This window comes from Hippoglossus stenolepis, chromosome 5 (genome assembly GCF_022539355.2).
Source record: "Hippoglossus stenolepis isolate QCI-W04-F060 chromosome 5, HSTE1.2, whole genome shotgun sequence".
Classification (NCBI taxonomy): domain Eukaryota; kingdom Metazoa; phylum Chordata; class Actinopteri; order Pleuronectiformes; family Pleuronectidae; genus Hippoglossus; species Hippoglossus stenolepis.
In genome coordinates this window covers 9221638-9237914 of record NC_061487.1, presented here as the reverse complement: position 1 = coordinate 9237914, position 16277 = coordinate 9221638, and the positions used below count along the sequence as shown (strand labels likewise).

At 39.6% G+C, this 16277-nt stretch overlaps 2 protein-coding genes and 1 non-coding gene across 3 annotated transcripts; 1 reads left to right on the top strand and 2 right to left on the bottom strand.

Moving 5' to 3' along the window:
* Nucleotides 1–848: 848 nt before the first annotated feature.
* Nucleotides 849–4167, bottom strand: rpl27a (ribosomal protein L27a; the record flags this gene model as incomplete). The annotated part of the gene is made up of 5 exons (XM_035156521.2): nt 849–1026; nt 1719–1893; nt 3149–3224; nt 3327–3390; nt 4069–4167. Coding segments are annotated over 5 exons (543 nt in total), but the record flags the coding sequence as incomplete, so codon positions are not given.
* Nucleotides 2101–2230, bottom strand: LOC118110282. The gene has a single exon (XR_004696904.1). It is a non-coding gene; the product is annotated as a small nucleolar RNA SNORA3/SNORA45 family (small nucleolar RNA).
* A 2127-nt stretch (nt 4168–6294) lies between the features above and the next one.
* Nucleotides 6295–11114, top strand: LOC118109414 (E3 ubiquitin-protein ligase TRIM33). The gene is made up of 7 exons (XM_035156520.2): nt 6295–6335; nt 7023–7203; nt 7317–7927; nt 8220–8343; nt 8703–8777; nt 9782–9934; nt 10761–11114. Exons 1-7 carry the CDS (start codon nt 6295–6297, stop codon nt 10962–10964), a joined length of 1389 nt encoding a protein of 462 aa, XP_035012411.1. The 3' UTR covers nt 10965–11114.
* Nucleotides 11115–16277: the final 5163 nt, after the last annotated feature.

The following is a 16277-nucleotide window of genomic DNA, read 5'->3' as shown; positions in this document are numbered from 1 at the left end:
GTGGAGGTTTATCTCCAAACATTTGGAAGGGTTTGCAAACATGCCAATAATCATCTAGTGAGTTTCAAAAAAATCCTCATTCACCTCATAAAAGAAGTGTTTGTAAGGCTGCACCCTTAATCTTTGTTTACCTTAAAAACGTAACTCCAGTCTGAGGCTCAGGACTTTTAATGAGTCATTATATTTGAAAAAAGTAATTTGATGCATAACAATAAAGCTTTTTGCTCCATATTAAATTCTGCAGTTAAGTCTCTAAGATAAGGTTTAAAATACTTGCTGGACAGATAAGTCACCGTTTGGTAAGTTAATAAACAGGTGTCCTTCTGTTGGCCGTCAAGTTTGACAATTAGCACCATCACTTTTAATGATTTAATGTCTAGGCTTCAGAAGCTTCCTTGCCAAAGACTTGTATACCAACTCCTTCCCTCCTGATGTTTCTACACCAAGATTCACTGCCACCAACCAGTTTCCAGGGTTCCCCTACTCAATTTATCAAAACTGCAGTGAACGCCCAATGTAAAATTATTGCTGCATCAAATCTTTAGTGGTTTTCACAACCAAGTCTGTATTCTTTCACTGGAAAAAGAAACTCATTAACCAAATAAGTCAACATTGTTTTATGAAGTTCAGTATCCTCTCAGTGAGCTGTCCCTAGTCTAAATTTGACTTAAATCAGATGTCCTGGATGCCTTCATCCATGTAACGTGGTCATAATTGTGCACACATCAGTGCAAGTGATCCTGACAAGGACGTTCTTCAATGTACTAAAACATTGTAACATTTGCCTTTGCAAAGATTGCGTAGTACATTTATTCATTGTGCCATTAGAAATCAGACATGACAAACACTTTCCCATTTATACAGTTTATTTTTGCAAAAAACACACTGACAAGAGTTTTATGCCATCAGCACGCAGGCTCCTCCCACTGCCTTGATCTTCTCTTCGGCCCTTCTGCTGAAGAACTTGGCCTTGACGATCACAGGCTGTTTGGGCAGCTTGCCTTTGCCAAGAATTTTGTAGTAGCCCTGTAAAAATATAAGACACATTAGTGCACCATAGCTAAATAAACCAAGTATCACCATCTGACAATATGCCACTCCGCTGTTTTCATGTACAAACTGTACAGAGGCTTAAGTTGCAATAATTGCCCATACTTAACAGGAAATGACAGAGCACTGAACGTGTGCACATTACATTCATTTGCACAACTCATTCTATCTCTAAGTAAAACGAATTTGACTGCAAAAGTGAGAGAACGTAATTTGTTACAGATATCATGGCAATATGTTGGGAGTATGCATAATTACACTTCAGCAGTACTTTTACAGAGCTTTCACATTTTTATCAGCAATGCCATTGTCTCAAAATTAGAGCTTCAAAAATCAATTACTTACTACTTGGACTATTAACAAGGTTTGTAACGCCAAGCAAAAAAACCTTCTCAAATAACAGAAATTTATGCTTTAGCTATCGGGGTAATTCAACACGGGTAGCCTTAGGAAAAATAAGTTAATTACAGAGTTTGTGTAAGACATTGCAGATGTGAATTTAACCTCTAAATTAAACTGGTAACACTATGGTTGACATTTGAAATTATAACTTTGTTCGTTTTTACATCCATGATGTGATGAGTCATGGACATTCAGGCTCCCAATGACCCAAACTCTGCATTGTTTTAACAGTAATAAGGGATGAGAGTTTTTTGGCCAACACTTACAGCGCGCACAGCATCGATGATGGGGGCGGGACCCTCAGGCTTCTTGCCATAGTTGAGTCTGGTCTGCTCGCTCACCAGCGTCCACAGCTTGTCCAGGTTGATAGTGGGGCAGTGGGTGGTGTTTCTCTTCAAATGGTAATGTCTCATACCCACTTTACCGAAGTAGCCCGGATGGCTGAGGGTCAACAGAAAATACAGATGTAAGGTTTACTGCAATACAACCAGTCCTTTCATTGTATGTCACGAATGACAGGACAGGAAATATAGGTCATCTCTTGGACAAGTAATCAATCTTTAGTTAAAAGTATTGCTGTACCATAAATCTTGTGTGTGATACAAGCACAAGATGAGTCAGCAAAGTTAGACCGAGACATGATAGAAGTTTTGTAACTGCCCATGTGGGTGACTGACCAACAAAAAGCCAGTCGGTGAATAGGACCAGTCTTCACTCTAAGAGGACTCAAGCACACCAAGACAATGATTTTGTGTCAAGGTGAGACTCTAGTCTCTACACAAAGATTATCCATTACTTGACTAACACATCAGCAGGAATGCAGGCATGAGATACAATGCCATGCTCAACTGATGAATGAATGTTTCACACAAATGTCAGTGTCCTATATCTGGAATATAGAAAATCTGTTTATTAATCTGCATTGACATGTAGATACTATTGCTGATAAACACAAACCTACACCTTTGTCAGGAATTGCTCCTAGACACATTCATATTAACAGTGCAGTAAACACGGGCATGCAGTTGCATTTACTTCGTAAATTCCATTTTCATTGTGACATTATAACAACCGTCCTTCCATCATGTAGATGAGACGAAACTGAATAATACAAATGATTACCATACAATATGTTGAAGAATCTTACAGACACTGCCTTTCCAAACTACAACATAATGCAATTGAATTGTCCTTGGATTGCTGCACTGCATATTACTTTTCCAGTGTTCCCAGATAATCTGCCCACTTCACTAAACACCACAGAGAGTTGTATTTTTGTCTCCTTGGCAGCCTTGCACTTATATAGGTGTGTTAGTACATTGCATGTGCTGCCTCTGTTGTTTCTTAGTCCGTAGAAGGTTACATAATCACTGGTTTTGTATGTTCAAATATTTTGATAAAGCAGTGCGTGTTAAAGTAAGTGGGATTTATTGTTCAGTTTTTGGTTAAGTATTGAGTTGGATATCAAGAATCATAGAAATGTCATAGTATTGACTACTATACCATTCTCTACACCACACTCTCAAGTATAAGATGTGTGTCAACAGAAGAAAGTTTTAACACCAGCAGGGCATTATTTTTGTAACACACTTTAACATAAATACAGTCTAAAGACAGGTTCATGTGACATCAGCTGAACACTAAAACAAACACTTCTCTCCTACTCAGCCATTCCGACACATTGAGCAGCACTTACTATTTGTCAAAGTTGATTCTGTGGTGATGCATGCCACCAGCATTACCACGACCTCCAGGATGCTTCCTGTGCTTGCCTGTTCAGATGGACGAAATAATGTTCATTATCACAGTGACATAAACACACTTAAGCAGCTAAAACTACTCAGCACTCGGGTACATGGGATGTTGATACTCACCGATACGACCATGTCCGTGGCTGACGTGTCCTCGGAGCTTCCTGGTCTTGGTCGCCTTGGTCGGCTGTTTGGAAACAATGGATGAAGATTAAAACACCTGAACTTCAACCCTCACTAATGTGAATGTGGCTTCTAGAGGTGTGAAGCTAGCTGGTTAGCAACAATTCAGAACACCGAGAAAACCTGTCTAGTCTGGCATCACGGCGGGTTAGACAGCCGGTCAACTTAAAACACTGGAGTGCAAAACTACATAAACTCAAAACGGGACACAGCAAACACATTGCAATAGTAAAACGCGCTCAGCCGGTCCAGCCCATGTCCCCGGGTACTTACATGCTGCCTAGCATTCTCAGAAGCTAGCGCTAGCTCACAGGCAGTTTTACGCGTTTAGCGCTCACAGCAGAATACGCGTTTAGCACAGTATTCAGCGTCGGTTCTAACATTGGCAGCAGCTACTTGTGTCACATTAATGAAGACAACGGTGGCTTCACGTTAACTCAAGCTAACCACTGGACAGAAAGCGCAGGCTAGCTGCAGCAGCCGGAGGCCAAGCTACCACACAGGCAACTGCTCACAAATCCCTGTATAATTAATAAATGTGTGTAATAACAGCCAGGAACCACGCAGCAGAGGGGACCGCTCAACAAAATGTCACCGGGTGATACTTTTCCTGGCCGAACGCACGAGGATGGACACAGATTTATCTCTAGTTCAGTGCTGAGGGCTTCACGATAGCACCTACCATCTTGGAGGAGAGTTGAAAGAGGAACGGGATTTGGAACTCACGCGGTTTTGTGCGAGATTTGCTTCCCGACAACAAAGTGCAGTGTGTCTTCTTTGGGTTTTAATGGCGATTGGTAAACCTGCTTACAGGCTCGCTATCGCCACCTACTGGACTGGAGATTGAATAAAACTTAAAACTTCTCTTATTCTGTTCATCTCCATGGTGTTGTAGCAGATTCGCCGATGAAATATTGTGTTTTATTAGATAAGCACACTCTTCATTCTTTTTTTTCCACCTCTTTGCATGTGTAGCAGAATCAATATTCCAGGACTACCTCTGCTGCCAAGCAGTGCAGTATGGGTATTTTTTTTATTAAAGCATAAACCCTATACGTGTACTTCAGGTAAGGTACTGATCATGTTTGCACACAAGATGGTCAAAAGAACAACAGACACACTGTTCTACTTACATTTTTTCCTCAGGTTACTGACTGAACATCTTGATACTGATCATGAAATATTGCTGATTCTACATGTGTAAATGTAAATTTGGCAACTGTTATTCAAAGCTGACAGGACAAGGTGTATTTTTACCTCCGCCGAGGACATTATGTTTTCATCTGCATTTGTTTGTTAGTTTGGAGGATTTCTCAAAAAACTACTGAATGGATAACCACAAAAGAATGTTGGAAGGATGTGGTATGTGTCAAGGACGAACCCGTTAAATCTTGGTGCAGATCCGAAGGGTGAGGTTTAGGGATTAGGGTCAGGGGGCGGTTCTAGGAAATATTTTTTCACTTTATTCCACATTGTGAGATAGGATGTTTTTCAACATTAATTCATGAATCTTGATGAAAAAAATCAGACATGTCAGGGTATTGATATCTATAAGTGTGTGAAATTTGTTGCACATCCAAATAAATTTTTTTATTAATTCAAATTAATTCAAATGTGGTTGGTTTTCCCCCTTGATCAGCAACAAGAACGTGTCACTGTTGTTGTTGTTCATTCTTAATTAAGTTACCTGTAGGAGTAAAAAGAGGAACAAAAGTTATTTTTATTCTGAGATGCAAAGTAAATTTCCTGTGAAACCCAGAGTAAGTATAGGAGTAAAACACTTTCATTATCAAGTTAGTGTGATGCTGCATTATCTGTGGTTCATACAGGCTCAGACAAGTTAGAAGTTCATTTACAGACAGTTGCCCTTTTATTCAAATGTAAGCAAATTATTTCGAAATATGAATTTATTACAGGAGTGAACTCGGTTTATATTCTGATATCTGCTTCATGCTTCGATGGAAGAAAAGACATCTGAGCCTTATTCAACCTCATCAAAGCTGTAAGGGATGTTCTTCTTAAATCACTCAGTAATTAATCTTGTTGGAAATTTCACATGTTTGAAGTTGTATATAATTTATGTTGCTGTAGTTATCTCAGAATAATGAAAATGGAATTCAAACATGTACATTTACTCAAGTACTGTACTCAATTTGAAAGTACTTTACTTAGGAATTTCCATTTTGAAGTGCTTTATATTTTATAGTTTTTACATCATTCTATTTTCCAAGAGCTAAAGTTACTAGTTCATTTTCAGATGGTAATATTATAAAAAATGGTGCCTCTAACAATGTCATGTAAAGTAAAAGTAAAGCTATCCCACAATAGGACTACTGACGTCAAACCATTTCTGAAGAAACAATTCATGATGCACTTGTGACTGTCTATGAGCAGTACTGCAATGTCACAGCTGGCCGAGGTTGAATCTGCTTTCCACCAATCAAATCGTCCGTGTCACCCTTGATACTGGACACATGTAACAGTTGCATCCCTCTCATCTTCAGCTCACATCCACCGGAGGACACACTCACCTGCTTCCTGAAGCACAAATCTTGTTCTTTCTCAGGTAAGACACACTTACCATTGTACTTAATTCCTGCATTTTTAACGTTCTGTTTCTACTCATCATGTGCTATGTCTATTTTTTGTACATGTTATTATCCTTCAAATTTCCCTGTAATATTTTCCTTGGTCAAATGTGCACATAAATTATTCAGAAAATCAAATTGCTCTGCTTCACCTCCTGCTTTTTTGTGCTTTTCTGTTTGTTTTGATTCCTGTATTTTGCTGTCAAACATGGGGCACACTGGAGTTTTCAAACCAGCAGCTTCTTCTGTGTTTTCTCTTTTCTTAGTTAACCCCAAGGGGCCTGATCTCCTGGAGATGACAGACCTGGTGCACAGATGCCATGGCAACCTTCCCCAAAGGCGTGCCACCTTGTTTCCACAGGTAGGAGAGTGTAGAGCCCAGCTCTCACTGGAGGCCATGCCATCTGAGAATATTGTCTAAATCCAGAATCTTCGGCTGAGGAACCAAGTGTCCAAGTGTTACAGTGCGGAGAAAGTGGGAGAACAGTTGTTGATATTTAATTTGATTATTATTGATTGAGAATGATCAATCTCATTATTTGATAGCTCTGCAGGAGTGGATTCTCTGAGATGAAAAAGGAGTCAAGTCAGTTTTACAACGGAGAAGCTGGAGCAGCTTCGCCATCATCTGAAAAACAACAAAGACAACCTGTTACCAGTGTCGCAGCTGTACTGAAGAGAATAAGGTAAATGAAATCACAACATGCAGATTGTCGCTTCACAACACATTTGTATTGAAAGGAAAAGTTGGACATTTTGGGAAATAAGCTTATTTGCTTTCCTTTGATAGTTAAATGAGAAGAGTGATACCTCTCACATATCTCTGCATCTTGTTAGTTAGTTTGACTGAAAGACAGAAAACACATGGAAATATCCAGCCTGACTCTGTCCAAAGGCTAATAGGTGTATTTCCAAAATAGTAAAACTGATTATGATTTGAGATAATTGACAAGACAATATTTTGTTTGTGCGATTAGAAAGCTAGACATTCTTTGTGTCGATTGATCTGCTTGAAAAATGTCAGTCAAGTCTTCATTTATTTCCACAGGGTTCATACAGAGGCCCAGAGGATTCTGGGTAATTCCTGCATACCTGTAGTGAGCCTGGAGCGCCTGAACTTCCAGTCCGTCTCCTTATCGTCTTTGCAGCCTGAGGTGTCTCTGGATCGACTTCCCTGCCAAACACAAACTGAGCTTCACAATGACGTCACTATAAATCATCCTCAACAGGTAGAGACATGAAGATTTAAACATTTTCATTTGAGACAAAGACAAACAGGAGTTGTCTTTTATGATTATTTTAACTTTTTACTTTACGTCTGTGTCCTAATCTCTGCTCACAGAATGGATTCAGTCAAAACGAGCCACACATTTTAGAGATCAGAGAGGATTCACCTGAGTCTGAACCGGCAGCATTATCTGATCTCAGTCAACCAGAAACAACATCAATTTCCTGGACTGAACCGTACTCTCCTGACAGTTTTCCCGGTGAAGATCCAGAGCAGGACGCAGGCTTTGACTGTGAATCAAACCCGGATCAGTCGTATATCCTGTTTGATTGTGGATCTGATGAATGGGACCCGGATGGAAAATCGAACTCTGAAACGTTTTATTTGGATCCAGATCTGGAGCAGACCATTACGATCGTACTGGATCCAGAACCAGACACCGATCAGACCGCATCCCTGCAGCTTGAGGATGTGTCTGAAACTACATGTGAGGTGGATGTGGTTGAAATGGAGGAGAATGAAGAGCAGAGAGCTGATGTTTGCTGCTCACAGGAGGAGGCACACTCCTCCATCCATCAGCCTGAACCTGGAGATGGGACTGAGGAGGTGGAGAGTGAAGACTTCTGTGCCGTCTGTCTGAATGGAGGAGATCTGCTCTGCTGCGACCGCTGCCCTAAAGTTTACCACTCGGCCTGTCACATACCTCCTCTCATCATCCTCCCACTGTAAATACTGTGCATGTACACATATCTGCAGACTGTATATGCATTTATAAGCTGTACACCCTGTGTTCAGTGTAATGAAGGAACACTTGATACAGATGCAAAAACGTGATCTTTTTTATGTATATTCTTTTTTACTATTATGTAATAATACAAATAAAAGACAAAATAATGCCACTGTATCCTTCAGCAAACAAAATACATAAGTATATCTCATAGATGTGGCAATCCTTGGAATGAATGAGAAAATATATTTTCTAAACTGTGAACTAACACAGTCCTGTGTGTCCTACAGAGGTGACTGGGTGTGCACGTTGTGCAGGTCCGACCAGGAGCCTGTGGAGGGCTACGACTGTGAGAACATCCACAACTGTGAGGGAATCAAACCCCCGTACACATTGTCCGACCAGGACCAGAGGGTGAGCTGTGATGCACTGGTTTGGTTTATATGCTGATGTTTGGATGAATTTTGTATTTTTTCTCATACTTCTTTATTTTGATAAACCTTTATATAACCAATGTGGGCATTAAGTTCAGTTTCCTTTCTATTTCTCATGAATAACCAACCAAGATAAGGAGGGAAACCAAATTGTCATTTTACTGATAATAACTGTTTCACAAAATTAAAGAGAAGAATCACAGAAGAGAATGAAGTTACATAGGGTTTGTATAACAACAAAATTACATTGTAGTATATTGTGATTGTGCATCACTCATATGCTTCTCTGTTTCAAATCAGTTTGAGTGTGTGTGTGTATGTTTGTGTTTCCCTCTGCAGAGGTGTGAGAAGTTGACCCTGCTGTTGTACAGTCACCTGCTCAGCGCTCCGTTTCATGAACCCGTCAGTCATCTGGTCAGTCCGACAGATTTATTTAAAAAGATCTAATGCAGGATATTACCCTCATAGCAATCAATCAATTAATCAATCAAATTGTATTTGTATTGCCCATATTCACAAATCACTGTTTGCCTCATAGGGCTTAACAATCTGTGCAAGGTGCCAACTGAATAATAATCCTGTACCAATGAACTGTACCAGTACAAGTCATAATAACTAGATAATAGCCTGTACTTAATGACATCACAATGTGGTGATGTCAGTTTACAATTTAATGTCATGACAAATATTAGACCCATCCTGCATTATCAGAATACACAAGCATATATCACAAATAAAGCAAGAATCCAGTGTGTACGCATACAATTTTAAATGTATATTAGTACGACTCCTTCACCACATACAACCTAACCTTGAGTAAAAAATAATCTGTTGTAAATTCATATCATTATAAAGGCTTTTATCAAATACTATAAATCAAAAGGAACAAAGCAGTCTTTTAAAGCAACACTATGTAACTTTTACTAAGCAACAGCGCCCTCTGCAACAGTTCAAAATTGTAAAAATATATGGTTTAAATATTTATGTAATACAACAGGAAATGTAGCTGATTAAACTATAATACAACTTATTACATATGAAGTAATTTTATACCAACTAATTCTAGTGATTTTTATGAGGTTTTCATTGAAGAGGTTTTATGGTTTTCAATGATGAATGAGATACTGTGTAACATCAACACTTTCAGTTGGTTTTCCCTGCTCAGTCTTTACATGATTTACAAATACTGTTTTGTTACAATAAGTGAAACATGTTCAGTGTCCATACATTTGTCCGGACAGACTCCAGATTGTTAAAAACCACTTACCAGGGACAAAATAGACACTTGCTATGCTGACTTAATGTAAAACTCACACAAAGTGACATCATCATGTAATGATCATAACAATCTGCCTAAAGAATAGAGAAAACACACAACAGCCTCTCGTACAATAATGTGATCTGTGACTGCCCTCCAGGCTCGAAACTACTACCAGATCATCAAGAGGCCCATCGACCTGTCGGTGATCCGCAGGAAACTGGACGAGAGCAAAACTGTGCACTACTTCAGCGCTGAGCAGTTCGTCGATGACGTCCTGCTGATGTTCAAGAACTGTGCTACTTTCAATTACGTAAGTGTGTCATAAGGATGTTGGAATCTGAGTGGATTTGCCGGTTTAATCTAATTTGATCCTGTAACCAAATTATTTCTTCAATATAGCTTGAGGGAATAAATTCCACATGTAGCATCAAATGGGGCCCGGATACTATCAGGTCAATAATTGTGGTATTTTCCACTTTGATTTGTCTATTTATAGGCACAACCAATCAGGATGTGTCTATCTGCTGGTAGAGAGTAAATCTCAAGTCAAGACATCACTAGCTCCATTTTGATTCTAACATAACCCAGTCCCAGGTCCATAGCTTGATTGGGAAGGGTTTTCAGATTAGAAAATAAAGTACCTGCCAAGCAGACAGTATGCAGACTAAATACAGCAGTTTTTTTGTGTTTTGTTGATGCACACTATATTGTCACCATTTTATTTTCATAATGAGCTCATGAATTCTCGAGTTATGGCCATATATGTATTTTTTATGAAGTCATACTGACCTTAACCGTATAGACCACCAAATCCCAATCAGTTCATCATTGGGTCCAAGTGGACATTTTGTTTTGCCAGATTTGCCAGAATTCCCTCCGGGTGCTTCTAATATATCATGTTCACAAAATATATGAGCTCACCGTGACCGTGACCTTTGACCCTTTCTCAGTAAAAATGTGATCAGTTCATCTTTGAGTCCAAGTGAATGTGTCTGAAGAAATGACTTTGAGGTGTTTCTATGTATGGACATGTGGATGGATTGGACAAACCGATAATATATCTTACCTCCAGTCATTACTGACACAAAGCCATTCAAATTTAATTTAACTTCTCTCTCTCTCTCTGTGATGTGCAGCCAGACTCAGAGGTGGCTCAGGCCGGGCGAAACCTGGAGGTGTTCTTCTTTAGCAAACTGAGGGAGATTTTTCCTGACAGGACGTTCCCGACGGCCAGCCAGGACACAGTGGACGCCGCTCGTCTCCGCTGGCTGAGCAGGAAGAGGAAGGAAAACTACAGGAAGAGGAGACACACGTTTAGTGGGAAAAAATATTATCTTTAACTTAACATTGTTGTGTTAAAGCTTTTTGTACTTTTATTTTTACATGGAGAAATGCATTTTTATGGGGAACCAATAACATGTGTGTCAGATATTTCCACAGATTTGCAGGTATGAGAAATTTTTGGCAAATTATTCACATTAGTTTAAAGGCAGCAGAGCGATGCGGTGGTGAGCACAACTACCTCACAGGTTCAAATCCCAGTTTGATCCTACAGTCCAAAGACATGTAGATTGGGATTAGATTAACTGAATATTCTAAATTGTCTGTATGTGTGTGCGAATTGTTGTTTGTCTTTGTAGCCCTGCGATATGGTGGCAACCCGTCCACCTCCCCCAAATGTCAGCTGGGATTTGCTCCAGCTCCCCCAGCGACCGTCAAATGATAAACTGTGTAGATAATGATAGGTGATTAGGGTGATGACTAGACATCTCGTCTCATGTTACTTTTTGTGATGTAACTGACATTGTTCTTTAACTCTGTGAAAATTAAACGAGGGCCTCAGACAACACTATGTAGGTGGTCGGTTATACAGGTATAATACCTGGTCTTATAACCATTGAACCAAGGTTCTTATATGTTTTATAATTAACACAATTTCCAAACAGACAACTGCTTGTTTAGGGGTAGAGGTTCTGCCACAATATACAGACGTGTACGTTGCCCCCAACTTTGGAGCATGACACCTTAACTTGAAGTGGCAAAGTGTTTGGCTTCTTTTCACGTTTTGTCAGCTATTTGTCACAGTTATAGCAGAAACAAGTTGAAATGATGTGGAGAGAAATACTTCAATTCATGCTGGGTGGAAGTTTGTATTGTTTTCTAACATCAAGGTGAAACTGATAGGGAGGATACTACTAATTAAGAGTTTCTGATGACTTTGACTTACACATTTTTAAAAGCAGTTTAAAGTAAATATGCGTCTCCACTGTTTTGCCATTATTACACACAACAGCCACCAGGGGTCATCTTTGTGTTTTTTTCCACATCCACAACAACTTCTGCATTTCCCATTTCTGAACAACTGATCAACACTGTCGGAGATTATTCAGATTGACTGAAGAACAAAGGAGCTTTGATAAATAAGAAGTCGGTTGGAGGTCTGTCTCAGTGTGGACAATCCGTAGGTAAAACTGACAGGTTTTCTTTGGAATTAACTCGCTGCTTGAAGTCAACCACCTGAGTGATACCGTGAGAAAATTAACATCCCTCCTTCATAATTAAACTTTTATCCTCATTTCCATTAAGTTTACATTTTAGATATGTCTACTGGCCAGGACAGCACAGGGTATAACTTTACCAAGTGCATTAAAGGTCCCATTTTGTAGAAAGTAAGTTTCTGTTTTGATGACAAAGCAGGTGCTACATGAATACTGTGAAAGTATCAAAGCACTCAGTCCATGGAGGAATGCCCACTCTCCGTGGATTGGGTGCACTGCAGAAACTGCTTTAAAAAGCCATCAGGGCTTCTGTAACTTGAGCTGCTGTCAGACATGCACTCCGCAGTTCCTCCTCCACCTGACCGCCTGAAGTCCATAGAAATCCAGGATAAGTCGATCTGTGAGCACAGCAGGGGATCCCCCGCTGGATTCACCACGAGTGAGTGGGGGGGTTGAAGATGCTTCTAACACGAGACAGTCGCAAAAGTGAAAAAAACTATTGCCTGAAGACATCGAAAAAGATGTCAAGAGAGTTTGTGGTGATAAGAGCTGACAATGGTGTCAGTGGAGTTAATACGCCACTTCCTGCCTCTGCCTGCTCCACCTCTCGCCTGAATAATGCAGAGGATTTGTTGCTGTTGTGAACACGTCTGTGCAGAGAACCTCCTGATGTGTTGTGAATGTGTGAAAAGCAAACTGTGGAAAGCCAATTCTCCAGATTTTACGTAGGTCATGTCGGAAAGCGACGTGACTGTGTTGACTAATCTGTGTTGTTGTGACATCACACGTCGTCACTGCCTCAGCTGCCTCCAACATGGCCCACATGGACCCACTGTGGTTTCTCTGATCTCTATTAGGGACTTTTATTTTTTTTGTTTGGCCTCCAACAATCTTTTCAGATTTGAATCTTTTTTAACATTTTTCTTCTACTGATCGTTTGATTGCTTTTGTCTCAACTTTCCCCTGTTTTAACTCGTGTGTCACTTGAAATGACAAACAGATGTTGTTATGGCTGCGTGTGTGGACTGCAAACGTGCTTACTCACAGTTCAGGTTTGATATCCATCGCCTGGAGTCTGAGCTCTGAAAAGAGAACAAGCTGCTTGAAATGTATTTCTCTGTAGCTGGTTCCCAGGCAAAACATATTTCATATAGTGTATACAGTCTTCCACTCTTGATGTCCCCGCTGCCTTTTCACCAACCTGCCTGATGTCCCCAATGGTTTAGGATTCTATGGTCCCACATGCTCCCCTGGTCTACCTTTACAGAAGACAGCCTCTGGGTCTCTGATTGGATGACGAACACAAAATGCTCTGTTCTTGTTAAAACTCTATAGAGAGAAATGTTAAACTATTTCAAGATGTTCTCTAATAGATGTTATAATATCTCTAAATTGAAACACATGATCAAAGAGGAGATTAATATAGCTGCTACCAAACTAAACAAAGAAACATTGTTTTTAATACGACTATTCAATAAGAAATCAAAGGTAGGGCATACATAATGCACATAAAATGGAACAAGTATACCAAGCAATTAATATAATATGAATCTTTTAAAATGTGTGTTTGTAAGAGAAGTATAACCCAAATAAAAAAAGAAAACTATCATACACCATTTAACGTGTCTGGATTTCAGTAATGAATAATAACAAGAAATGTTGAAAATGATTATATATGTTCTAAAATTCAATGTGACAGTGAAATTCTCCCTTAAAGCATGTTGACACCAACTGGACCACAATTCACTTCCTCACTGGCTCCACTTCAGAGGCTGCTGCTGCTGCTCAGCTTATATCATCCAGTCTGGACAGTAATGTCCCTGCAGGAAGACACAAGTCTGCCAAGTGTCTCACAAACATGACTCACATGATACACCAGAACAATGTTGTTTAAACACTTCAATAAAATGCTGTTCTGTAAAATGATCAACTGTTTGTTGGGTTGTGACCAGGATTAACACACATACTTGATTTATCTGTTTAAATTTGGCGTGCACTTGAATATTTCCATTTTCCATTATACACTTTAACTCTATTATATCAATTTGACAACTTTTACATTGAACTGATGCAATAAAGTTACACAGACAGTTAATATGTAATTGAAAAACATACTGTCACAGTTTACAGCATAATTATTTTTTGAGCGTATGGCACTCTCTTAACGGACCTCCTGCCACTGAATTTGTACTTTTGCCTTTGATGATCAAAGTATATTTAGTTGCCAACACTATATTTTAGTCAAAACCTTTACACTAATCACTTTTTGCAAGTGATTATTTATATAGTTTTCTGTTGCTGCTTCTACTCAAGTAAAGTGTCTCAATACAAGAAAAACAGAGACGTTGTTGATACTGGCAAACTTCTCTACCCTAGAATGGGCCCTTTATATTGAAATACTTATATATGCATCACAAGTGGCCTTGTTTTTCAAAAGTCGTCCGAACTAGACAAACTAAAGGGGAGGGTTGGAAGGGGAGGGTGAGGTGACGGGTATTCAGCTGCAAAATTCAAATTCACCACTAGATGTCACTACATTCTACACACTGAACCTTTAACAATGATATATAGATATATTTTTTTAAGTGTTCCAGGACATTCTGTTCTTCCAAGATTCAGCTCGGTGTAATTTGTCAGACACGAACAGTTCATACTTTCATCCACTTTGTTCAAAGTGCTTTTCTGTGTAATATAATCCATTAGGACACCTACAGCATGAGTGCTCTTACTCTGCGAAGGAGGCCAAATGGACAAAATCTGCTGCAAAAACTGAAAAAAGCCACTCTGGTTTCACCATAAACACTCTATAGTGTCTTTGATTTATGTGTATGTCCACTAGGATCTCAACATTTTCAGCTATTGAATGAAGACTACTGAAGAAAGATTAGAGGGGGAGCTTTTAAGGGCCAGCGGCAGCAGCAGCAGCCCTGTGGCTAATGTTGAGAGAAAATAGGGGAAATTGACCATGAGACGTTATCAAAGGGAGGTTTATGCCGCGCTTGTGTCTTTTAAACCCACTTCATTCAGGCCAGTAAACCTCAGTCACATGTCTGCTCTTTCTTTTTCTTTTCCTTCTCCATTATCCCCCCCCCCCATCCCGTTTGTAATGATGTTTCATTTAAGAACATCAAAAGCTCCCATGTAGCTCATCTTACTCTGTCTGAAGCTGGGTGAATCACTAACGCACATGAGCAGCGGGAAAAGGTTTGCTCAGCTGCTTTGAGAACGTCAGCGTCTGCTTTAAGTGAAGACCCACACATCTAATGCTCAGACCAAACTAAAGAGCAGGCACCAGCTGCGATGAGACGACTGATGTGTTCCATCCATCTGATAAGAGTGTCGTTATTGTGGAGCAGTTCTTTTAGATGTACACTTACTCCACAGTGCCTGCCCACAGTGTTATTTAGGGCCATTAAGACACATTTCCCCGCTCAGAGTCTGATAAGTTGTTGCATTAAACCGTTATTTTCTTGAATTATCGTGTCTGGGAGCAGAATAAGTGCATGCTGTATTCTTTGGACAGTGTTGAGAGCACAGCTGGTAGTTTATTACAAACTCCTGCAGATAAGATGTACCACATTAAAACTTAATGATAAAACTTGATCTAAGTATAAGAAGTTGGCTCTGTAAAGACACATTTAACCATATTTCTGATTGTATCTCTGTGTAAAAGCTCTGGGATATAACCCTGAAAGAAAATAATGTTTACGCTTCATTTTTCAAATCAAATTAAAAAACATTCTTGATCCAAAGACAGAGACTTGGATGCTTTTAAAGAGAAAAAGAATAAGCTGCATACAGCAAAACAGTCACGGTCATTTCGTTTCATAATTTTCAGCAATGGAAATATTTAGAAACATCTCCTCTGATGCCCAAATTTGGGAATTAATCTGTATATGAGAGAATATGAGCAGAAGAAGAAGAAGAAGAAGAGGAAGGAGCCCTGGGGCCAAATAAGAATAAAAACATAGGGTGTCACTTTATAGATCCGGCCTGTGCCTGGTACCTCAGGTCAGTTCAGAGCAGTCACATTTTCAAAATGTTTGTATGAAGTGGAAGAAACAGTTACCAATCTGTTAATGATGATCAGACTGTCCCTGCTGCCCTCGCTCCTCTCATCTCTCCGACCCGAGTGCAATGCATGATGGTAGATGT

Coding starts and splice junctions, on each gene's coding strand:
- LOC118109414 (XM_035156520.2), top strand. CDS start 6,295: ATGGCAACCTTCCCCAAAGGCGTGCCACCTTGTTTCCACAG. Junction 7,928..8,219: donor CCTCTCATCATCCTCCCACT/GTAAATACTGTG, acceptor TGTGTCCTACAG/AGGTGACTGGGTGTGCACGT. Junction 9,935..10,760: donor ACTGTGCTACTTTCAATTAC/GTAAGTGTGTCA, acceptor TGTGATGTGCAG/CCAGACTCAGAGGTGGCTCA.